This window comes from Dama dama, chromosome 18 (genome assembly GCF_033118175.1).
Source record: "Dama dama isolate Ldn47 chromosome 18, ASM3311817v1, whole genome shotgun sequence".
Taxonomy (NCBI): domain Eukaryota; kingdom Metazoa; phylum Chordata; class Mammalia; order Artiodactyla; family Cervidae; genus Dama; species Dama dama.
Genome location: NC_083698.1, coordinates 108,395,789 through 108,420,915, shown reverse-complemented (window position 1 = coordinate 108,420,915; position 25,127 = coordinate 108,395,789). Strand labels below are relative to the sequence as shown.

Here is a 25,127-nt window from a genome sequence, read left to right as displayed (position 1 = left end):
ATGGACTGCAGCACGCCAGGCTTCCCAATCCTTCCTCATCTCCCAGGCTTGTCTTAGAGCTGCATTTAACCCTGCTCCTCAGCTCCATCCATCCAGAGCTCCCCAGGGTCCGTCCTGTGGGACAGAGAACTGTTCTGGGCCTCAAACGACTTTTTGCTTGATCAGGCCAGTTCTACTGTGTCTTTTCGGAATATTCTGTAGCCATCTCAGTCACAGAACCGTGACCCTGAAGGACCCAGGGATTCTTTCCTCCACCCTGCCTGCACTGCATGCCCGGACTCTCCTCTCCGAAGGCATCAGATGCTCCTACTGGACGAATCCAGAGTGTGTGGAGCCCAGAGCTGGGCAGCAGCAGTGGGCTCTGGCCCTGCAGAGACTTACTCAACTTTATGTGTTTATTTTTTCTTGGCGTATAGTGGCTTTACAGTGTCGTGTTGGTTTCTGCTGTATAGCCCAGTGAGTCAGCTCTGCGTGTACACGGATCTCCTCTTTTTCTCATTTCCCCCCCGTTTAGGTCACCGCAGAGCACGGGGTAGCGTTCCCTGTGCTACAGTAGTTCTCATTAGTTATCTGTTTTATGTTGTTCAGTCGCTCAGTCGTGTCCGACTCTGAGACCCCGTGGGCTGCAGCACGCCAGGCTCCTCTGTCCTTCACCATCTCCCAGAACTTGCTCAAACTTATGTCCATTGAGTCGGTGATGCCATCCAACCATCTCATCCTCTGCCGCCCCTCTCTCCTCCTGCCCTCAATCTTTCCCAGCATCAGGGTCTTTTCCAGTGAGTCAGTTCTTTGCATCAGGTGGCCAAAGGATTGGAGCTTCAGCTTCAGTCTTTCCAGTAAATATTCAGGGCTGATTTTCTTTAGGATGGACTGGTTGAATCTCCTTGCTGTCCAAGGGACTCTCAAGAGTCTTCTCCAGCACCACAGTTCAGAAGCATCATCTTTCCGGCGCTCAGCCTTCTTTAGTATCGATAGGGTATATATCTCAATCGCAATCTCCCAGTCTGTTCCATGCCCTCTTGCCCCCTTGGAGCCCATACGCTTGTTCTCTGTATCTGTGTCTCTCTTTCTGCTTTGCAAATAAGTTCATCTCTACCATTTTTCTAGATTCCACATGTATGTGTTAATATACAACATGTGTTTTTCTGACTTCACTCTGTGTGAGAGTCTCTGGGTCCATCCACATCTCTGCAGATGGCACAGTAAGAGTTATTCAACTTTCAGTAAAATGGTGTTAGTAATACTTGCCCCATAGGTTTCTGGGGATGATGAAATAAATTCATATTCAGCACTCCAACTGATATATGGTAGGCACTCCCCAAACAGTATTTATTATCTTACTAATTAAAATATAATTCTTCGAGGACAGGAATGTCTTTGAATTTTTCATAGCACTAATCGCCTCCATCAGTATCTGTCCTGCTCATTTGGTAGAGGTTTAATAACTACTTGGTGAGTGAACGGCTGTATAAACTATGTACAGAATCATTGTACGTGCCAAGGTTGCTGTTTATTTCCCTCACGAATTTAAACTCATTCTTCCCTTTTAGTCGCTAGACTTTGAAGTGTTTTCTCCCTCTACATAGTCTCTCATATAGTATAAGAATCTTGCATTGTTTTAGACAAAGCCTTTCATTTTTCTTTTAATCAAATATGGGTCTTTCTTACTAGAATTCTTGTTTAGCAATCTTTTCTAAGGAAACTCTGCTTTGTTTCATTTTTAAACCAGAAGAATATTTCCATTTTTTTTTTAAATGCTGAATTGATTTTTTAATTTTTCAAAATACTTTATTTGTTTGGCTGCACTGTGTCTTACTTACAACGCATGGGGTCTTTAGTTGAGGCATGTGGGGTCCAGTTCCCTGACCAGGGATAGAACCTGGGCTCCCTGCATAGGGAGTGCAGAGTCTTAGCCACCGGACCACCAGGGAAGTCCTTGAATTGATATTTTTAAAAAGTGAAAGTTGCTCGGTTGTGTCCGACTCTTTGCAACCCCATGGACTATACATACAGTCCATGGAATTCTCCAGGCCAGAATACTGGAGTGGGTAGCCTTTCCCTTCTCCAGGGGATCTTCCCAACCCAGGGATCGAACCCAGGTCTCCTGCAATGCAGGCAGATTCTTTACAAGCTGAGCTACCAGGGAAAAGTTAGATTTCCTCTTTTAAAAAGAGAAAATCTAAATATGAAACTTCGAAACCTACCTTCTTAGACTTTTTCAGAGCTTAAGTTTGGGCTACCGTATTTAACACAGATAAGTCTGGGCTACTGTATTTAACACAGATAACAATCCACTACTCCACTGGAGAACCCAAGTGGAGGTGGGTTTTGCGACTTGTTCTGTGACTTGTAGGTTCCTCCCCAGGTGCAATGCTGTCCCAGCCTCTCCTCTCTTCTCCAGACCCCCCAGCCCTCAAGGCCAACTCAAGCTCTGCTTTCCAAGCAGCGTCATGTGATGGCCCCTTTCTGTCTATCCATTTGTGCTGATGACACTGTCCATTCTGGCCACTGGCCATTGAGCACATTTCGCTATTTTATGCAGTTAGTATTATAATTTTATAATAATAGAATTATTGTCTCTCCAAGTCATTTTCACATAGCTTGAGGGCAAGACCTATTTCCTCCATTCCTTCAATGCATGCTGCTGCAAAGATTTGATCACTGGATCTCCGTCAGTCTCAGCAGAAGGAAAACGCAGGACCAAGAGCCATTAGATGTTCAGACTTCCGGAAGGAGATGAATTCCTAACATGAGCAGGTCTCGCCTAGGTTTGAGGAGGAAGCTGGGACCAGAGACGAGGAGTGACTTTCTGAGGGTCACAAGATAATTAGTGGCAGGTCCCTTTAGTCTAGTGAAGGTATCAGCAAAAGGAATTGAACATTTTTTCCCTGTCTTTTTAAAGTTTTATTTTTAGTTGCAAAACACATGCACACTAGAAGTTTTTTGTTTTTCTTAGGTCAGGGGTTTGGCTTAGGGGTCAAGGAAGTTGGAATTCTAACCACTGGTTACAGGACTTGGAGTAAATCATACCCCCTTTCGGAGCCTCGGTTTCCCCATCAGTCATGGGAGGGAGTTGGATCACATGCTCTCTAAAGTCCCCTTGGGTTCTGTCATTCTGCAGTTCTTAGCAAGTCCACAGCTCAAACTGGACATGAGCTTGAGACCCTCCTGGTGGGTCCCTGGAGACCCCGTGTCCCCTCCTCAAAGGCGGTCCTTGCTTCTTTCATCTCAGGGAGCCGCGAGGGGAAATAGATTCAGGGACTTCCAGCCCCGGGAACCTGCGGCTTCTTCAGCGAGAAGCAGCCGGAGCCTGCTGACCCCGGGGAGCCCTGGAACACATGAATCAAAATAGTTGTGTGATGTCATGTCATGATGGGAATGCGCTGTGGCCAACCGGTGCCAGGAATTGTCTGGACCGGGTGGTTTCCTTTTACAGTCTTTTTAAAGGGACCTCGGCAGACCCGCACATGACCGGCCGGCCTTGCCCTCCTCCGATTGCCTAGCTCCTCTTCCCTCCCTTTTTTTTTTTTTCGTTTTCAGGAGGAAAAAGCCCCGAGCGCCTGAGTGTGTGGCTGACCTTAACTATATAAACAGACCTGCCTGGGCTTCTGGGGCAGCTTCTTGCCTACTTAAGGGCAGCGGCTGCTCCAGCTTTGCCGCGGCCCCAGCGGGTGGGTGCAGAGGTGAGGACCACCCAGCCTGTCCAGCGGCTGCTGGCCCTGCGGGCGACCCTCCGGCGTTGGCTGGGGGACCTCAGGCTGTGGCTGTAGCACGCAGGTCGTGTCTCTGAGCTCTCGGGCCCCACGCCTGCCGGCCCATGCGGCGCCCCTCCTGGCCCCCAGGCACCCGGGGCTGACGCTGCCCCCTGCGAGTCCTGGCATGCTCACCCGGCCCGGCTCCCCATGAAGCGGTTTGGCAGCCTGAGGGGCAACAGAAAGCACAAGGACCCAAGCCGGAGCACCGCAAGGCGGCAGTCGGAGCCCCATGGCCTTTGCGGTAGGACACTTCCCTTTGCCCAGTCCTCTGCTGGTTGCCAGGGCCAGTGTGCGTGTGCGTGTGTGTGTGTGTGTGTGTGTGTGTGTGTTTGCGCGCGCGCGCACACAGTCACCCAGGTGACAGCTGTGTGCGGGTGTGACTGTCAGGCAGAGGGGACAGATAGGGACGTGTGTCCTTATAGACAGTCCTGACCCCTTGCTGTCCTTAGCTGCTCAGCAGTGCTTTCCCCCAGGCTGTCTTCGCTAACTGGCCCTGATGAGGTTGAGTGATCAATGGGACTGGCATTCATTTCGGCAAAAGCAGCGGCCTGGGGAAAAGTAAGAAGGGACCGGAACTGTTGTTGGCGGCTGTGAAGTACTAGATGTGCGTGTGTAGAGAAAACTATCCCCGAGATCACAGAGGATGCCTTTCCCTCGCCTCCTTGGCCCCACGGCTGTCATCGGGTGGTCAAGGGTTAACGTGGGAGGGAAGGTGGGAGGGAAGGGTTAACGCCTGCCTTGGTTTTTGTCCCCGGGGGCGGGGGGTGGGGGGGTGTGGGGAGGAGAAGCTCCTTGTGTGATCTCTCTGGCTTCTGGGACCTTCTGCAGGCTCTACAGGGGGCCGGGACCAGTGTGCCTGGCGCGTGGGGTGAACCATCTACACTTCAGTCGTTACAGTGACCTTCGGGTTTGAGGGAGGCACCCTGTCTGGCTCAGAGTTGGGCAGGTGGGTTTCAAAGCAGCCAGGGCTTCCCCGAGGCTGCCTGCTCAAAAGTAGGTGGTGGACTTCCTCAGAATTGGGGGTTTGCCTGCCCTGGAGGCTGCTGCTTGTGGAACACAGGATATTTCTGAACACTCCATCCTAAGACAGAATAGTAGTCCCACTCACACAGCCCAGTGGTAACAAAGATGGGGAAGCTGACAGGTGCACTAAATTGTGTTTTTTGGGTAGAAGGCAACACGGTAAGTGGCCAAAAATAATCGCTTTGTGTAGTAGGGAAATGACTTTGGCAAAACTTCTTGGCAGTACATGGAAACTGGAATATAGGCTTGCATGCATGTTCAGTCTCTTCAGCTCTGACTCTTTGCAACCCCATGGACTGTAGCCCACCAGGCTCCTCTGTCCACGGGATTCTCCAGGCAAGATTACTGGAGCGGGCTGCCTTGCCCTGCTCCAGGGGATCTTTCCAAACCAGGGATCGAAGTTGGGTCTGCCTGCATCTCCTGCATTGCAGGCAGATTCTTTACTGACTGAGCCAACTGGGAAGCCTGGAATATAGGCATACCTCATTCCATTGCATTTTTCTTTTTTTTTTTTAATTAAAGGTTTGTGGCTCCCCTGTGTTGTCAGATGATGACTAGCATTTTTTTTAAGCAGTGAAGTATTTTAATTAAGGGATGTACATTGTTTTCTAGACATAATGCTATTGCACACTTAGTAGACTACATTATTGTGTGATCATATATGCACTTGGAAACTGAAAATCCATGTGGCTCCCTTCACCATTCTGATATTCACTTTATTGCAGTGGGTTGGAAACTGAACTTGCAGTATCTCCAAGGCAGTGCCTGTAGTAAGAAAAGAAAAAGGTAAACATAAAATCTACTGACATCGCTTGCTACACCCAGTTTACAATTACTTCCGGAAGCTTCTAATGGGCCTGGTGTGCCACTGATAACCCTGGGGAGGATAAGTAAAGGAGACAGCAGCTCTGAAATTCAGGGAGTTTTCAATCTTGTGAAGGAATTAGAGAGCAGTGCCTAGCCTGACATGGCAGGGGAGGAGGTGGGGGATGACAGACACCCTGGGCTTAGTTGCCGTCATTCAGTCGCTCAGTCATGTCTGACTCTGCGACCCCATGGACTGCAGCACACCAGGCTTCCCTGTCCATCACCAACTCCCGGAGCTTGCTCAAACTCATGTCCATCGCGTCGGTGATGCCATCCAACCATCTCATCATCTGTCGTCCCCTTCTTCTCCTGCCCTTAGTCTTTCCCAGCAACAGGCTCTTTTCCGGCTCTTTGCATCAGGTGACCAAAGTACTGGAGCTTCATCTTCAGGCTTAATTAGATGTGGTTTGAAAAGAAGACTCTTCTTTTAAATAATAAAGTGATAAACATTCATTTACTATAGAGCTAAGTCTAAACCTGTTATTTAACTAAAAGTCTGGTTTTGCTCATGGGCATGGGTGGGCCCATTAGCAAAAAAAGAAAAAAAAATGCCTATTATTTGCCAGACAGTGGTTTCTCCCTTGTGTTTTAAATCTGTCATCCTGTTTGTTCTGCTTCCGAAATCAAAAATAATATTTGCATGTTGACCAGGCTTTACAAGTGCTCACATGCAAATACCGGCTCTGACCGCAGGGTCAGGAAAATCAGAGTGTCTTCTAGAACCTTCCTCTGGGATTTGGGATAGGGCCCATGTATCCAGTTTTCCTTTTGTCGGAGTCCCAGTGTGAGAGCAGTTGAGCAGGGGCAGGCAGCAGGTGCTGGCCCCTCAGTCACGTGTGGTGTGGGTACATCAGAGGAAAATAAAACAAAACAGAATGTGGACCGAGTATCCTCCCAGCTCCCTGCCTGCCGCCTACCCCTTCCCGCAGACCAGACTGAACCACTCCTATCTGAAACCATCCCAACTGCCTATTCAGTGACCTCCGGGCTTCTCAGGGACAAGGACCACGTCCCCAAGGAAGCTCTCCATCTATCTTCCAACCCTGATGCCTTGAAGCATCACAGGTTCTCACTAGAGAATTGCTGGTCATGGGATGGATTGAAATGGGGTCACTCCACGGATACTCCTGGTTCTCCAGCAGCGTTGTTTCCGGATTTTGCTTTCTTTTAATTCCCTTCCAGCTGATCCCTTTCCTCCCTGCAGTTATCCTTACGGAGCGTAGTCGCTGCATCGTATCCAACTCTGTGCGAACCCATGGACTGTAGCCTGCCAGGCTCCTCTGTCCATGGAATTCTCCAGGCAAGAATCCTGGAGTGGGTTGTCATTTCCTCCTCCAGGGGATTTTCTGGACCCAGGGATCGAACCCCCATCTCCTGTGTCTCAGATTCTTTTCCTGCTGAGCCACTGGTGAAACCCTGGCGTTTAAGAATTTCAGAGAACTCTTCTTTCTTCTTTTAAGAAAGCTTCCATGAGGGCTGTGAGAATGTCTGTCTTTCACCCACCCTCCGTCTTCCCCAGATCAAGGGAACGTAGGTGGTCGGCCAATTCTGTGTGCTCTTTGGCCGCTTCTGTGGCCCCGTCAGTCTTTTCTGGGAGCCACTCCCTGTATCCTCAGTTCCAGTTCAAGGTGGGGTCGCTCCTCACACACGTGCATCTCCCTTGTTACACACAATTGCACACACACACACAGCCATTCTTGTCGCCTCTTTTCTTTCTTTCTTTTTTTTTCTTCTAATTTTAGCTGGGCTGGGTCTTTGTTGAGGCACATGGGTTGTTGTGCATGCATGGGCTTAATTGTAAGCCCATGTAGTTGTAATGCATGGGCTTAGTTGTCCTGCAACATATGAGATCTTTGTTCCCTGACCAAGAAATCGAACCCACGTCACCTGCATTAGAAAGCAGATTTCTTAACCACTGGACCACCAGGGAAGTCCCCTCCTAGGCTCTTGAGCAGCCAGAACAACCACAGGAGGGAACTCAAGGCTCGGCAGATCGGCAGTTACTTAATCCATGTATGTTTGCCCCTGGCTGGCGTGTTTGTTTCGAAGCGTGTGGCTCTGGTTGGAGTTTTAAATACTTCAAGCCTTGGAGTTTAAACACTTCAACAAAATGCCCCAGAAAGTTCTGATTTATGAGAAGCTTGCCCCTTTTGGCCCAGAGCTTAGGGCCCGCCCAGCCCCCCACCCCCCTACAAAGCTCAGTAGGCGCCTCCCACTCCAGGTGTCATACTCTGTAGGCGAATCCAGCGATGGTTTGGACTTAAGCCTTCAATTTTGGCCTCTTTGGTCAACAGGGATCCAGATGACATGGACGAAGAGTGTGTAGCAATAGTAATAAAAATGTAAAAGGCAGATTAGGAAGGGATTTTGCTCATCAGTTCAGAAAGCTGACTGTAGCAACTTTCCTACCCTCTGTAGTGAGAGGCGAGTAATTAAACAAAAGCCACCTGGAGCCTTAAGAGGACCCTTCTGAGGGCCAGCACTAGAGCCAGGAAGCCCCTGGGTGCATCAGGAGGGTGTGTCCCCACGCAGCTGGGGTCCAAGGGACACTGGAGACCAGAGCCCCCGACAAGTCTTGTTTTGCACTGAGCCTCCTCCTCTGGTTAGCCCTTCTTGTGATGAATGTGCAACCACTTCTGGAACGAAGCTCCAAGGTTCCTCCTGCCTGAGTTCACACATCACCCCAAAGCTGCCTGTCCCAGTCTCTCATCCCCTGTTAATGCCAGCGGAGCCCGCAGCGGGCTGTGCCACTGCAGGGACTGTGGGTCATCTTTGCCTCAGCAGCGGGTACGGCTGTTGTCCTGCCTCCCCCCAGTGTGCCCCCACCCCGGGACCCTCTGCTCCCTGCCCGGCCCCTTGTCATCTCCGTGCTGCTTCTGGCTGCCTGCCTGCCCACCCGGCTTCCGATGTCCAGATTGGGGTGGCTTTGAGAAAGCCTAGTATTGTTTCGATCACTCATTTGAATATATGAATTTAGTTATTTATGGAACATTTCAAGCATCCACAGGAGGAGGGAGAATGGAGGAACAGTGTCCATTTTCAGGCTCAGTGGTGAGAAGCGCCCTGCCAGTCCCATGGACAGAGGAGCCTGGCGGGCTACAGTCCACGGGGTCGCAGACAGTTGGCCACGACTAGCGATGAACACTTCCACTTTTGCTTCGCTTTCTGCCAGTCCCACCAGCATCTGAGCGGCTCGGTGCCAACACTGGGGGTGCAGACACCAGTGCACCCTCCCGGGGCAAACCACCAAGGTGGTTCTTTAAACTGTGATAAAATAGACAGGGAATGAGGATGGTTAGGTAGCATCACTGACTCAGTGGACTTGAGTTTGAGCCTAACTCTGAGAGATAGTGGAGAACAGAGGATCCTGGCGTGCTGCAGTCCCCAGGGTCACAAAGGGTCAGACACAACTTAACGACTCAACCACTACAACAAAACAGACGGAATGTAAGACTTACCACCTTACCCATTTTTACCCATACTCTTCACTGGACTTAAGCTCATTCATACTGTTGAGCAGACCATCACCACCTGCATCTCCAGAACTTCCCAGCGTCTCCAACCAAACCTCTGTCCCTTTTAACAGCTGTCCATTCTGTCTGCCCCCCTAGTCCTGGAACTCCCCCCCGACTTCTCCTTCCTGCCTCTCTCAAATGACCACTCTAGGTGCCTCATGAGTGGAATCACGTGGTGTTCCTCCCTTGTGTCTGGCTTGTTCGACAGCTGAGCGAGTGTTCCTTTGCGATGCCGGGCCGTGGTGAGCGCTGTGGAGGAAAAGGCAGGACAGGGGGTCAGGGGACAGGAGGAGGCGCCGTGCGGACCCCCGGGGCAGGTCCCTCCAGACAGATGGAAGGCCCAGGCCCTGGGGAGGGAGACCCTTGGGTCCAGGGGCACTGAGGGGCCAATGTGACTGGTTGGCAGGAAGCGGGGCGAAGCCCTTAGTCGGGGCCCCAGCAGGAGGGGAGGACAAAGGCAGGTGAGGGGTGAGGGGGCGTGAGATGAAGCCCCCGGGGGTCTTGAGCCAGCGCTGCTGGGCTCTGGGGGCTGGGGCCTTGCCCAAGGCCATGGAACGGTGAGGGCAGAGCTGGGGTTATGAGCCTATGTCCCCACCCCTCCACAGGACCGATGCCCACCCAGAGCGGCTGGCCCTGGCTCCCAGCCTCTCTGCCGAACCTGTGCCCAGACAGGAGACCCTGGAGAACCTGCAGCTCGTCTGCAAGGAGGGGGTTGAGGTATCAGACCCTGTAATGTCTGGCAGAGGCGTTTGGGATTCAGGATCGGTCATCCGGGCGAGAAGTCAGAGGAGGCTGGCTCACCGCCTCCCGCCCATCGTCCCCACCCCAAACCCAGCTGGAAGGGTTCATCTTCCTTGGCCCAGTTTTCCTCTGCGTGGCCATCACCACGCTGTATGGCCGTCACCACACTGCGTGGCGGCCCTGGCCCGGCCTCTAAGGATGACAGGTGGAAGGAGAGGCCCAGGCACGGGGCTTCGCGGGGAAATCTTGGTTAAGCACTTCCGGCTTCATCCGCCCCCAGGGGCTGCCCTGGATCACTGGCGAGTGGGCCAGTCACCACCTGACAGGCGGGCACAGAGCAGCGGTCTGTGCCAGTGTCCTCACTTCACGCCTGTTTCCCAGCTGTGTCCCCCTCCCCGGGGTGGAGGTGAGGATGGAGGAGACAGTGACAGCCAGCCTTCATCTCAGTGCCCCTCCCTTCCCCAGCCCCCAGCAGGACAGACTAGGAACATTCTAGAACCAAAGCCCGAGTGATGATAGAGACGGTGAAGTGGGTGCTTGCGGGCCGCCTAGAGGAGGCGTGGTTCTGGGGACTCCTGCTTCTGGGCAGAGAGCCTTGACACCAGACACGGCGAGTCTGTGATTCCAGGACTGAGGGTGTGTGTGAAGACCGGGGGACCCGATCGCAGAGCCTGGTGGAGTGAACAGAGGAATAAAGGAGAAGGAAGCAAGGTGGGAGGGGGTGGACCTCACAAAGTGACCCCGCATGGTGATGGAGATGCCTCGGGGCTGGAAAGCCTGGCCGGGGTCAGACGACACCTGCTGCTCTGTCGCCCAGACCCTCCCGCTGGGACCTGGTCCAGGGTAAGTCTAAGGGCCCAGGGGGTCGGCACCCAAGAGAGCATCATGTGGGGCTTCCAGCGTCCAGAGCAGATTGAGAACCTGGGACATTTAAAGAGGAGGTGATTTCTGTCCTCAACTCATTTGTTGAGGTTGTTCAGTCACTGAGTCGTGCCTAATTCTTTGCAGCCCCAGGGACTGCAGCACACCAGGCTTCCCTGTCCTTCACCATCTCCGGGAGTTTGCTCAAACTCATCCCTATTGAATCAGTGATACCGTCCAACAATCTCATCCTCTCTCGTCCCCTTCTCCTGCCCTCAATCTTTCCCAGCATCAGGGTCTTTTCCAATGAGTCAGCTCTTCCCATCAGGTGGCCAAAGTTTTGGAACTTCAGCTTCAGCATCACTCCTTGCAATGAACATTCAGGGTTGATTTCCTTTAGGATTGACTGGTTGGATCTCCATGCAGTCTAAGGGACTCTCAAGAATCTTCTCCAGCACCACAATTCAAAAGCATCAATTCTTCAGTGCTCAGTTTTCTTTATGGTCCAACTATCACATCCATACATGACTCCTGGAAAAACTGTAGCTTTGACTAGATGGACCTTTGTCAGCAAAGTGGTATCTTTGCTTTTTCATATAGGTTTGTCATAGCTTTCCTTCCAAGGAGCAATTGTCTTTTAATTTCAAGGCTGCAGTCACTGTCTGTAGTGATTTTGGAGCCCAAGAAAATAAAATCTGTCACTGCTTCCACTGTTTTCCTCAACTCCTAGTTTGTCTTTAATGATCGAGAAGGAAAACACACATGGTCCAGACCCTCTCGAGAACCCGAGCACCAGGATGCCTCTGGGACCGCTGCTGCCCTTGGCCCTGGCCTGCTGGCCTCCATGGGTGTCTCCTGACCGTGGTGGTGGGCAGGGGGTAATCCCCAGGAGGGAGTGTGTCCCCTCCCAGGGAGGCCCCAGCTCCCCAGTGTGGCCTGTGGAGTCCAGGGTGATTGGTGTCCCCGGAGCTGTGCGGGGAGGTGGGGTGTGGTCCTCCAGCAAACCCAGGCTGGAAGCAGGGACATGGCACCCGCCTGGGCACCAGGGCCAAGGGCACTGCTGAGACACGTGGAGGGCTCAGAGGGCGTTTCGGTGACTCAGATGACCACAAGGCTCTGCCGAAAGAGGTAGCACAAACCAGCTAATACTAGAGACTTCACAGATGCACAGCAGATGCATGAGAAAACTGCCAGGGCTCATCCTCGCCTGCGTTCAGCTGTCCTGCCGCTTTCATGTCCATGATCCAAATCCCTGGGCTTCGCTGCTGGCTCAGTGGTGAAGAATCCGCCTGCCAATGAAGGAGATACGGGTTCGATTCCTGATCCGGGAAGATCCCATGTGCGGCGGAGCAGCTAAGCCCGTGGGCCACAACTACTGAGCCTGTGCTCTGGCGCCCGGGAGCTGTCACTACTGAAGCCTGAGTGCCCTGGAGCCTCTGCTCCAAAACTGGAGGAGCCACTGCAGTGAGAAGCCCAACCACGGCATCAAAGAATAGGCCCCGCTTGCCGCCACTAGAGAAAAGCCCGAACAGCAGCGAAGACCCAGCACAGCCAAAAAGAGAGAAAAAAAGAAAGAAAAAGAATTTGTTTAAGAGTCCAAATGCCCCCAACCCAAGCACCTGCCTCCTAGAGACGTTTGGCTTTGGGGGGAGATGAGGCTGAGAGAAGGAGGACAAGCCGCTGCCCGCTGAGTTCTGAGCCCCAGGCCTCAGGCCTCGGGTTGTCTGCCTCCCTCTGCGCTCGCTCCTGGGAAATCAGTCAAGTGCACCTGTGCTTCTGCAAGGGTTTCTGAGAAATGCCCTGTTAGTCAGAATCAAAAGCTGCATGTTTTTCCTTGCAGCTTTTCTGTTGACAAAAGATTTCGTCTGGATGGGTATGGGGAGCCCTTCTCACGTCTGCCAGTGCAGAGCAGAGAAAGGAAAAGACCTAGTGTAGAGAATGGGGAGGTGTATTTTCATTTTTTGTTCATTAACTAGTTTATTTTTGGTTGCTCTGGGTCTTTGTTGCTGCTCACGGGGCTTTCTCTAGTTGCGATGAGCGGGGGCTACTCTCTAGTTGTGATGCCTAGGCTTCTCATTGCGGTGTCTTCTCTTGTTGCAGAGCACAGGCTCTAGGGCGTTGGGCTCAGTAGCTGTGGCACATGGGTTTAGTTGCCCCTTGGCATGTGGAACCTTCCCGGATCAGGGATTGAACCCATATCTGCTGCATCGGCAGGCGAACTCTTAACCACTGGACCACCAGGGAAGTCCCAAGACGATGGGGAGGCATATATTTAAATGTCCGTTTCATTGTTACTCAGGTACCGTGAGGCTGACAGGTCAGGAGTGGACGCCACGGAAAGGCCGTTGGTCACTCCCAGTTCCCAAGAGGAGGGGGCACAGCATCCCCACCCCCATGCCCTGCAGGGCCATGCGGGGAAGCTCCAGGGTCAGTGGAGGGGGTCGAAGAAGCCAGGGGAAAGGGTGGACGGGAGCCTTCATTGTGGTTTCCTCGGGAAAGACCAGGCCAGGCAGAGCAAGCAGGGTTAGGATGGACTAGCTGAATCGTTTCAGCAGGTGCTGGGGTCTGGGGGCTGTCTGTAGTCTGGGACCTGCCCCTGGGATGATCAGGCAGGGGGAAGTGCCTCCTAGAGCTTAAGCACCAGCTGCAGGAGGGTCCCTCCCAGTAGGACTGTGGATTCTCTTGTTTGCATACGAAAGGCAGTTTCCCTGCAAGGGAGGGGCGGGGTAACGCCGGGAGGGGCAGGGCTCCCCAGTCAGCCAGGCCGCAGATGCCAGACCAGAGAGAACACAGGAAATAAGAAAATGCGGTCAGTACAGGATGCTGCTACCCCCATAGTTCTCACCTGTTCTCTTTGCCCGTAATTTCAGTGTTTCTACTTGCACTGGGGGGCGACCTGCCTGCCCTTAGACCCCAGCCCCCAGCACGAGGGGAAGAGGGGCTGGTGTCCCCAGGTCCAAATGCTCCGGACTCCTAGTCTGGCACACCCAGCAGCTCAGGTCCCCGAGGAACAGGGTGAAGGGCTGTCTGTCCCTGGCGGGTCTCCTTCGGGTCCTCCATCCCATCTCCAGACCTCAGAAAATGCCCGTGAGTGACTGCAGACCAGCTTACGGGTGCCTCCTACTCCTCCCCACCGCCCCCCGCCACACTGGTCATCAGGGCCGGTCCATCAAACAACCACGTGCCCACTCTCAGTGTGGCCGATGGACGCACGGCAAGTGGGTTCCGAACACACACGCTGCTGGGGATGCTCTGTGGTCACTTCTGCGTGGAGTCTGGGAGTCCCTAATCGTGGTCGTGTTTCTGGATGAAAGTGACGGGAAGGTGTGGCCAGGCTGGCACAAGCGTACGCTGGGGACTCAGCATCACCAATGAGCCTTGGGGGGGCCCACAAGTCGCCCCATGTGGTGGTCACCCTGGAGCAGAGCCCCATTCACGATCTGACGCCCCGCTCAGGGTCTGCCCACCCCCAACACTGCCCCGTGTGTCCTTTCTGCCTAGTTCTGCACCCACCTGGGCCTCAGACGTGAGCATCAGACCCTCGGGGCTCCCACCTCCTGCTGTATGTCTGTGGCTCTCTCTGACGTTAAGATTGAATTCACCGAACACATCTATTAAGCTCCTACCTTGCTTGTGGGTGTAGCTGCTGGGGACCGTGGGGAACAGGATAGGTGCTGAGCAAACACGCGTCCGTGGTAATTAAAGTGCATAATGAAATATTAAAGAGTAAGCTGAGATGTCAGGAGGATCGGTTTCGGTGTGCAGGAAGGCTGCTGTAGACAAGAACAGGCTCTGAAGCATTAGATCGCAGCCAGTGGGGAGGGGAGGGAGGAAGAGGGGGCAGAAGGGATCCAGGTGGGAGAAGCGGCGTGCAAAGGTCCAGGGCAGGTCTAGCCTGGCACGTGGAGTGCCCCAAAGGGGTTCCCAGAGCCCAGGAGGACTCGGAGGGTCTCCGACACCTGGAAGGCCATCCTCAGCGGGTACCTCTCAGCCCAGCATCGCTCTCGGACGTTCGGGGAAAGTGGTGGCCGTCACCGCCAACTGACTGCCCTGCTTCTGATGTCCCTGCTGAGCTCAGAGTGGCCGTCGCCAAGGCAGGCCCACCTTTGCAGAATCTACCTGACTGGTGACTGGTTTGTCGGCAGGACAGGGAAGGGAGCAGATCCACTCCCAGAAAAGCAGGTTTTCTCTCAAACAAGGTGCAATGGCCCTCTGCTGCAGGTTCTCCCGTGCAGCCCTGGCAACTCCTAACACACCTCTGCTTCTCCAGTCTGCCCTCGTTGCAGTCTTCTCTGGGTCACGTGGCTGAGAGGGGGCCTTCTGGCTCCACGATTATCTGCAGAAGATAAAAGAAAGAGAACCCCACCGACTGTACTTTTCCTGCAACTTCTTCTGTAGTTCCACAGCCCTGGAGATGTCCTCCTACAGTCGTGCCTGGGCTCTCCAGGACCTGCCTTGAGAAAACTCAGCCCAGAGCCTGATGAACCTGGCTGGGGTGCTCTCGTTAAACTCCTGGGCCGCAGAGACTGTCTCATTCTCTCTGCTTGTGACAGAATCCCTGATCGTCACTCTGATTCCTGCTCCCCGTCTTCCTCAATCGCAGGACCTCGGTTTCATTTCATGCCATTGCGTGTGGCTCAGTAGGGCAGGTGACAGTGATTCAGTGAGCTATATGGGCAAGTGTTGTTTTCATTTAGAAAGACTCTTAAAAAAGGGGAGAACTGGGAACTTCCCTGGCTGTCCAGTGGTTATGATTCCGAGCTTCCACTGAAGGGGGTGAAGGTTCGATTCCCTAGTCAGAGAGCTAAGATCTCACAAGCTGCTAGGTAGGACAAAAAAAAAAAAAGAGGGAGGAGAAGTAAATTCCCTTTTGTTCCTTTTACCTCCCTCCTGCCTTGAATGTAGATGTGAGGGTTGGAGCTCTGCAGCCATCTAGGATCATAAGGTGACTGCTGAGGATGCAAAGAATAAGGTTAGTGGAAAATAAAGATAGAAGCCTGGGTTAACATTGTGAAGCTGCCATACTAGCCACGGACTGCCTGTCTTTCAGACATCTTTTTTATGTGAGAGAAGAATAAACCTCTTCTTGCTGAAGCCTCTCTTATTTTGGATTTTGCTGTTAAGTAAGGACAAGCTTAACCGAAACTGATACAGCCTAAGATGGAACTTGATCCATACCAGGCCCTCGGTAGCTACTTGAGGACCAGGCAGGAGATCTGTGTGGGTGTGGCTCCTTCAGACCCAAGATACCGAGGCCCAGGTGGGTGAGGGCTGCCGAGACCAGGAAGAGGACGTGTCTCTGCGGTCATCCCATGGACCTCTGTCCGGCTCCATTTCCCCTAGAGCTGTGTGTTCACTGCACTGCAAGAGGACTCTCTATAAGGAAACGCTGATATTCTAAATTTAGACTAAAAAAATTAGGCCTGTGAGTGCTTTATACAAATGGGCCGTTTCTTTAAATTGCTGTGGTCCCTTTCTGTGGACATATTTCATCTTTTAAAATATGATTTCGTTTGAGACGATCCCACTGCAGAGAAAGATGGATGAGCTATTCCAGCTGAAGGTGTAAAGGCAAATTCACACCCAGCTTTTGGGCCACCATGGCGAGCTTGAGAGTAGCCATGAAGTCTGGACTCTGTACCAACATGGCTTTTTAAAAGAAAATTATTACAGTTAACCGTAGACTTTTTTTTTTAATGTGTACTCATTTATTTTTTTTTGGCTGTGCTGAATCTTCGTTGCTGTGTGGGCTTTTCTCCAGTTGTGGCGAGCAGAGGCCACCTCTGGCTGCGGTGCAGGGGCTTCTCACTGCAGTGGCTTCTTTTGTTGCAGAGCACAGGCTCACAGGCTTCAGTAGTTGCTTCACTACGTGTGGTGCACGGGCTTAGCTGCTCTGTGGAATCTTCCCAGACCAGGGATCGAACCCATATCCCTTGCATTAGCAAGCAGATTTTTATCCACTAGGGAAATCCAACCATAAACTTTTTAAAATCAGAATACAGTTGGCATTCAGCACTATATAACTTCAGGGTGGACAGCATACATCATGAAATTACACAGTAAGTTTAATGAACATCCATCATCGCGAATAGACACAAAATAAAAAAAAAGTTTCCGTGTGATAAAAACTTTTACGATTTCCTCCCTTAACGACTATCATATATAACATCCAGCAGTGTTAATTATATCTTCTTTTTTAAAAATTTATTTTTTAATGAAAGGGTAATTGCTTTATAGAATTTTGTTGTTTACTGTCAAACCGCAGCATGAATCAGCCATAGGTATACATATATCCCCTCCCAACCTCTCTCCCATCTCCCTCCCCATCCCACCCCTCTAGGTTGATACAGAGACCCTGTGTGAGTTTCCTGAAATGAGTTATATTTTTCTCATAACTGAAAGTTTATACCTTGTGGCCATCTTCATCCAACTCCCCTCCCTGGGTTTCCACCCTCGCCTCTGGTAGCCACCTCTCTGATCTCTTTCTGTGAGCTTGTTTGTTGTGGTTGTTTTTAAGTGTTTACTTATTATTTATTTATTTGACAGCCTTGAGTCTTAGTTGAGGCTGTGGGATCTAGTCCCCTGACCAGGGGTTGAACCCAGGCCACCTGCGTTGGGAGAGTGGAGCCTTGGCCTCTAGACCACCAGGGAAGTCCTCATTTCTTTGGTTTTTCTGTTGTTCAGTCGTTCAGTCACGTATGACTCTTGGCGACCCCACAGACCTCGGTCAGCAAAGTAATGTCTCTACCTTTTAATGCACTGTCTAGGTTTGTCATCGCTTTTCTTGCAAGGAGCAAGCGTCTTTTGATTTTGGTTTAGAGGTATAATTGCCTACAGCACTGTGTTAAGTCCGATGTAGAGATTCACCACTTCTGTACATTTTTAGGGGAACCCCCCAGGCCACCCCGGTCTTGGCCTTCCTTGCTATGCTGTGTCTCTGGGGCCCATCAGTGGATAAGCCAGACACCCGCAAGTTAGCCCCTCTGATAAGTGTTATTTATTGCACATGTGTCAGGCTGGTCTGAGAACGACGTGAAGATATTGGAGGAGGCTCACTGGCTTGCACGTAGGCAGAGGTGAGGGACGCTTGCCTGGAGGTGGCCCCCAGGACGGGCACTGGGGCTAAACACTCAGGGGCTCAGGTGTGAGCCGGTGGGGGGGTGTGGCGGGCAGGTGGCATCTGCTCTGGATGTAGGGGTGAGGCTGGATTGGTGGAGACTGGGGTGGGGGGGTCTTGCCTAGTCAAGGAAACATCTAGAAAGAGAGGATGGGGCCAGACTTTAGAAAAACCTAGAATGCCAGGCTGGAGGGTGAGCTGGGAACAGGGGCCCCCTGGGACGGGGTGTGAGCAGGGGCTTCGTGTCAGGGGGGGCTTGGGGAAGGGGCTGGTGAGCTGAGACTCCACCAAGGGGAGCTTGTCCCTAGGGAGCAGAGCCCTCCGGGGCCTCCGCTGCAGCTCCTCCTAGCCTCCCCAGGGGCTGCAGGGATGCCGAGCTCTGAGGCAGCCCCCCCTACCTGAACGCACCCGTGGGCAGCCCTGTAGCTCTGAGCCTGGCCTCTTGCAGGCGGGTGTCTCCCGGTGCCGGCCAGATGCAGACCCAAGTCAACCACCTGGAGAATCGGACCTGAGCAGCGTCTAGGGGAGAGCGGAAGGCCACGTGGGAAGGGGCTGCCCTGGCCTGGGGGGTTGGGACGTCCCCGTCGTGAGTTATCTGTGTTGATGTCCCTTGCGTAGCTGCCTTGACATTTCATGTTCAGTCACTCTGTTAGGGCAGGAGGCGGGGAGCAGTCCTGCCCGGGGAGAGACGGGCATCTGGCGCCTCAGCCACCTCCAGGCATCACGCCCCTCCCGCTGCTGACTGTGTGGGGGGACCACAACCTCCCTGCTCCCCTGCAGGGCCAGCAGAGCATCCCCTTCTCCCCCACCCCCCAAGGCTGCCCCCCACCCCCCACCACCGGCTGTGACTCCTGGAGGAGACCAAGCCCAGAGTCCCCTCTGTTCTACTGCGTCTCATTCCTGGGTGACTCAGCCACTCATGGAACAGCCGGAGCCTATCTAAAGGGACAACAGAAGTGGCCGAGCCTAGAGGTGGCCTCTGAGCAGCTGTGGCCACAACCCTGGGGAGGTGCCCCAGAGAGAGAGGGGAGCACCGTGCCTTCAGGCTGGCGCCGGTGGACCAAGCACCCCCAGGTGTGCTGAGCCTGGGGGATTACCTTCCCCTCCGCAAGCCTTCCAGGGTCTCCCTTCTGCAGGATCACCCCCAGCGGGGCCCCAGCGGTGGGGATGCAGCACTTTGGAGTCCACCCGTCCTGATATCTACACTCGAATTCCTCCAGCACCGAGTGCCTTTGACACCACCTTGTTGATTCTTGACTAACAATGCAGCAAACCTGTAAAACCTTGTTCATGTAAATTTTGCTACATGTATGCCTGCTCAGTCGTGTCCGACTCTTTGCGACCCTGTGGACTGCAGCCCGCCAGGCTCCTCTGTCTGTGGGATTCTCCAGGCAAGAATGCTGGAGTGGATTGCTGTGCGCTCCTCCAGGGAATCTTCCCCACCCAGGGATCGAACCTGGTCTCTTGCATCTCCTGTGCTGGCAGGCAGGTTCTTTACCAACTGCGCTGCTACCACAGACGCTTACAGAATCATGTCCATCGTAGGTGGTGAATTTGCACAGTCCACACGTACTCGTGTAACCAACGTTCAGACTAAGGGACAGAACATCAGCCCCCCAGAAGCTTCTCCAAGGTCCCCACAGGCACGCCCCAACCCCAAGATGAGCCTTGTCCAACTTTGACCTTTATGTGATGGGTCCGCACAAGGTTTCTCTCTGTCTGGCTTCATGCACCTGAACGCCAGCGATGCGGCCCTGCCCACAGCGTGGCTGAAGTTCATTCACTTCATTGCTGGGTCCCTGCTTCATCCTCTGCATAGACCACGCCTCCTCCACCCCCGCCTGCGGGTGGGCAGATGCTGGTCTCCAGTCTGGGGCTCTGATAGTTCCCGCTGCTGCTGTGCCCCTTCTTGTACGTCCTCCTGCCTTTCTGTTGGGCACACGCCAGGTCTGCGGCAGGAGAGCACGTGTACGTGCCGCCTGGTGCACCAGCCTCCTCTGCCCATCGCCCAGCTCCACGCCTGGGCAGGTGTTCTCCTCCCCTGGTACCTGAGCTGCAGCATCCCCAGGAGGCCCCCTGGGGTCCCCTGAAGGCTAGTGCCCGGCGCCCCACACCCTGATCCGCTTCCCCAGCAGCGGGGACTCAGGCCCAGCTTGTTGACCCCACACTGTGAAGGCAGGGCAGGCCGGGACCCGGTGGATCGGGAGGAGTTGTGGTCTCTGAGGCCCCTTTCTTCCTGGGGCCCAGCGTTTGGGGTTTATTTATGACTGGGAACTGTAGCAGGACCTGACTTGTAACCACCAGCTGTCGCTATGGCAACTCTTCACTTACACCACTAAAAATAGATCCTCTTCATCCCTGGGACAGAAAAAAATCAAAGAAAATCGAAGTAGGGGAGGGCCTGTCTGCTCAGCTGCGGGCCCCCAGACGCATTTTGAGGTGCAACGATGTAGCTCTTGGGGTCCCTTTAACTGCCCACCTAAGAGCAGAAAAGACTGGGGGTCGGGGGGTGGCAGGTCCACCCTGCTGGCCTTCTCCAGGCGGTGGGGACACTGGCGTCGCCCCTGCCCTGACCTTGTCTGTCTTCTCGTTTATAGGCTGAACCACAGAAGTTAATCCGTAATTATAAAGTCACTTCTCTTGGGCTTTATTCGCTGTCTTAATCTCTAATCTCAATTCTTCTATGGGATTGTAAATATTTTTCAGGGTCAAGGACTTAATTAGTAGGATGGTATGAGAACTCGAAATGCTGTCCTATGAGAAACAGTTGAAAGAACTGGACATGTTGGCACGGGCAGAGGGACCTTGGGAGGACCGGGTGGAAACAGTCTTCAGATATTTGTCCTGGTGTCAAGGGACTTCCTTGTTCCTCTCATGCCCCAGGAACGCAGAACTCAGCTCCACAGACGAAGAAATATCCCCCCCGTGAAAATATGTATCTTTCTTTCTATTGCATTTTTTAAAACCATGAAAGTAAAAGGACAGTTCAAAGCGTTTCTGAGCTGGGGAAAGTCTCCATAACGACAAGCCTGCATAGCACGCAAGTGGCTTTGTGGGTCTCTAAGGGGCACAAGGCTCTGGGGTGGGGGGTGTTGCTCCGGGCGGGGGTGCCCAGTGTGGACAGGGTGGGGCCCAAGTCAGCTGCACTCTGTCAGCCTGCTGGGGTGGCCGTCCTCGAAGGGGGCTGTGGACACTCAGGGTGTCGTCCGGGGCTCCCTGCCCTGCACCCCGTCGGTGCTCAGCTGCGTGCCTTGTTACCGCTGGGAGCGTTCCAGCTGAGGGTGAGGTTTCAGACAGGATGGGAGGTTTATGGAGACGCTGAGGTCCTAGCTACGCGCTTCTGGTGGGAGTGGAGCACAGATGTGGGTGAGAATGAGTGATCAGCTGGAAATATGGCATGGTGGTGCAGAGAGTAGCCCTCGGTGCAAGGGCTGAGGCCAGGCAGGGGCACTCAGGAGCCTGGGCTTGGGCCACTGCTAGGGAGACCGCCCCCCAACTCTGCTCCAGTGGAGCCCTAACTGCCTGGGAGCCACAGACGATGGCAGGCGGTGATACAGCCACTCCTTTTTCTTCAGTCTTTGATTGTAGCCAAGATAGCATAAAATGCACCATCTTAACCATCTTTAAGCGTCTGGTTCAGTGGTATTAAGCCCTTTCACACTGACGTGCGACCATCACCACCATCCATCCCGAACCTTGTCACCTTGCAAAACTGACAGTTCGTCCCCAGTTAAACAGCAGCTCCCGTCCCCTGCCCGACCACCGTTGTTTTCCGTCTTCATGAATTTTTGACTGTTCTCGGAAACTCGTGTGGGCTTCCCCGGTGGCGCTAATGGTAACGAATTGAGATGCAGGAGATGCAGGACTCGGGGTCAGTCGTGGGTGGGGAAGATCCCCTGGAGGAGGGCATGGCAACCCACTCTGGTATTCGTGCCTAGAGAATCCATGGACAGAGGAGCCTGGCAGGCTGCAATCCGTGGGGTCACAGAGTCGGACATGACTGATGGAGCACAAGCTCAGTATCCTCATGCAGTGTTTGAACTTTTGTGACTGGTGGTGTATCGTGTGTCAGAACGGCCTTCCTTTTTTACGACTGAGTAGTATTCCATTGTATGTAACTGCTGCGGACCCTGACCCATTCATCTGCTATGGACATGGTCTCTCCCCGCCTTGATGGCTAGCCCCTCGAGACACTGACGGCCTGTTCCTCTCACCCTGGATGATCTCACTTCACGTGCTGGTGAACCCTCCTGGGGCTGCACGTGGGCCCATGCCGAGAGGACCTCATGCCTCCCCTGATGGGCGACGAGGAGGTACTGCTGGGGGTCAGCCCCCAGGAGACCTTAGGGGCAGCCCCGTGCCGTGTGATCGGAGGACAGCGAGCACCCTCAAGACCCCTCATCTGATTTTCTCAGGGTACCAGCTTTGGTCCCTTAGGGCTCAAATGGTAAAGAATCTGCCTGCAATGCAGGAGACGTTGGACCCAACCCTGATTTGTTCCCTGGGTCAGGAAGATCCCCTGAAGAAGGAAGTGGCAACCCACTCCAGTATTCTTGCCTGGTGAACTCCGTGGGCAGAGGAGCCTGGCGGGCTACAGTCCATGGGGTCACAAAGAATCGGACACAACTGAGTGACTAAATTTCACTTTTCACTTTGGCCCCAGCATCACCCTCCGTCCCATCGACCCTCCCAGAGGCTCTGCCTTGTCAGCCTTTGCAGTTTGGCGCCAGCACCCGTGCAGGATTTGGCTTATCAACACTGAGCGATGGTGATGGGTGAGGACTGGCTATTCAGGCAAGGAACTGTGCAGCGGTCGGGAATGCTGGGCCGGGGAGCTGGTCTGAGGGCACAGGGCTCTTAGAAAAGGTGGCGGAGAGGGTCCAAGAAGCCAGGAGAACTTCCGGGAGGAGGCAGTGGGCCTTGGAGACCTGCCTGGTGTTGTCACAGGAGAGTGGGGACCAGCCCAGCCTTCTGAGGGGAGAGGAGCATGGTGGCCTCCTCAGTTAATCCCGAGGCTTGCTGCTGCTGCTGCTGCTAAGTCACTTCAGTTGTGTCCAACTCTATGCGACCCCATAGACGGCAGCCCACCAGGCTCCCCTGGGATTCTCCAGGCAAGAACACTGGAGTGGGTTGCCATTTTCTTCTTCAATACGTGAAAGTGAAAAGTGAAAGTGAAATTGTTCAGTCATGTCCGACTCCTAGTGACCCCATGGACTGCAGCCTACCAGGCTCCTCCTTCCATGGGATTTTCCAGGCAAGGGTACTGGAGTGGGTATCCTGAGGCTTGAGCCAGTTTTAACAGACCCAGAGCCAAAAACGTAGACTACTGTCCTTTCTCCAGCCTTCCCCGAAGCTGCCTGTGGCTTCTTACCAGGGCGAGCACATTGTCAAAAAGGTGAGAATTAGGCTCTTCAGAGGTGAGTGGACATTGACTCTGAGCTGACACGAACCCCAGGAGACCCAGAGCGCTGCTGTGTCCCACCCACGCCCGGCCGGAGCTTAGGGGAGGATGAGGGCCGGGTGACCAGCAGAGAATTTCTGCCGCTTCCTCATGGAGGGTGAAAAAGCCTTTCCCCTCAGCAGACCTCAGTTTCCTGGTTTCTGGAGGCGGAGACCTGGGAGAGGCGGGAAGGGAGGATGTGGGGCTGAGGCTGCTGGAGGCTCAGAAGCAGGAGCTGTTGGAAGGTTCAGAGGCGTTTGGGGAAGTGAGGAATGTTCTGTAATCAGAACCAGTGGCCCGCGTCTATCTAATCAGCGTGGGTGCGTGTTAGCAGCACATCCAGAATAAGAATGTGCCCATGACGGGCCAGCCCGGGGCGGTCCTGGTGTTGAACTGCTGGCTGACGGGGGACCCGAGGTGCCCGCTCTCTGTCCCCGACCCTCACTGGCATAGAGCCGCGAGAGCATCTGTCTGTCCCCACCAGAACCTTGCTGCTTTCAAGAGGACGAATGGAATCCCTCCGCCCCTCCCCCCACTTCCTATCTGTCATTCATTTATGAGCCCCTAAGAGGGGCCGCTGGGAGGGAGAGCCTGCGAGTGACTGACAATATATGCCCGTCCCGGGCAGGTGTGATGCCCAGGGCAGAAAAGGTGCCCTGGTGTCTGGGGGAGGAATAGACGGGCCCGTGCAGGCAGGAGAAGGAACAGTTTTCAAGCAGTCCTACCACCTTGTTGGCCCCGTCGAGAGCAGGTCTTTAGGCCCCTGGCCACAGGTAGGGAGCAGCATTTAGCTTTGCTCAGACAGGACTCGTGCCAAGGACAGTCTCGGGGCCCCTGGCCAAGATGCACAGCCTTTGTGCTGTGCCCACAGGAAACTTAGTGTCAGTCGCTCAGTCGTGTCCGACTCTCTGCAACCCGATGGACTGTAGCCCTCCAGGCTCCTCTGTCCATCGGATTTCTCAGGCAAGAATACTGGAGTGGGTTGCCATTTCCTCCTCCAGGAGATCTCCCCGACCCAGGGATGGAACACGGATCTCCTGCATTGTGGGTTTGTTGATAGATCTCAGAGCAGAAGGAATCTAAAAGACCTTCATCCCAGCCTCCAGCTTTCTAGGAGGTGCAAGATCAGTGCACCTGGTTTACAGATGAGGCACCTGGAGCCCAGATTATTTGCACAAACACCAAGCAACTAAATATGCCAGAGTCCCCAGAACAGTTTCAACCTCTAGAGTAATATTGTTTTGCTTAAATACATATGCAACTGAATAGTTAATACATGTGCAAGTTTTGTTGTTATTCAATTGCTATCATGTCCAACCCTTTGTGACCCTCTGGACTGAGGTACGCCAGACTCCTCTGTCCTCCACTGTCTCCCAGAGTTTGCTCAAACATGATGTCCATCGAGTCGGTGATGCCATCCAACTGTCTTATTCTCTGTCATCCCTTCTCCTCCTGCCTTCAATCATCCCCAGCATCAGGGCCTTTTCCAATGAGTCGGCTCTTCGCATCAGGTGGCCAAAGCATTGGAGCTTCAGCATCAGTCCTTCCAATGAATATTCAGGGTTGATTTCCTTTAGGATTGACTGCTTTGATCTCCTTGCAGTCCGAGGGACTCTCAAGAGTCTTCTCCAACACCACAGTTTGAAAGCATCAGTTCTTCAGTATTGAACCTTATTCAGAAAGCACAAAGGCATATGGTAAAAAGTAAGCATTCTTCCACCCGGGACCTGGTCCCTCTGCCCAGAGCCAACAGTTGCTTCATGTCCTTCAGAGACGGTCTATGCACTGTTGAGTTTTTGTGTATTTGT

General features: G+C 53.4%; 1 protein-coding gene across 4 annotated transcripts in view; it reads left to right on the top strand.

Annotated features, from left to right (window-relative positions):
- Positions 1 to 25,127, top strand: part of PRKAG2 (protein kinase AMP-activated non-catalytic subunit gamma 2) — a 296,870-nt gene that overhangs the window by 122,974 nt on the left and 148,769 nt on the right. Inside the window, exon 1 of one of the 4 annotated variants that reach the window (XM_061166162.1) lies at positions 3,774 to 3,996. The exons of the other annotated variants lie outside the window; for them this stretch is intronic. Within the exon in view, the coding sequence (XP_061022145.1) occupies positions 3,903 to 3,996 (94 nt within the window). The 5' untranslated portion in view covers positions 3,774 to 3,902. Of the gene's footprint in view, positions 1 to 3,773; positions 3,997 to 25,127 lie in introns of those variants that run through there. 4 annotated transcript variants of the gene reach the window in all.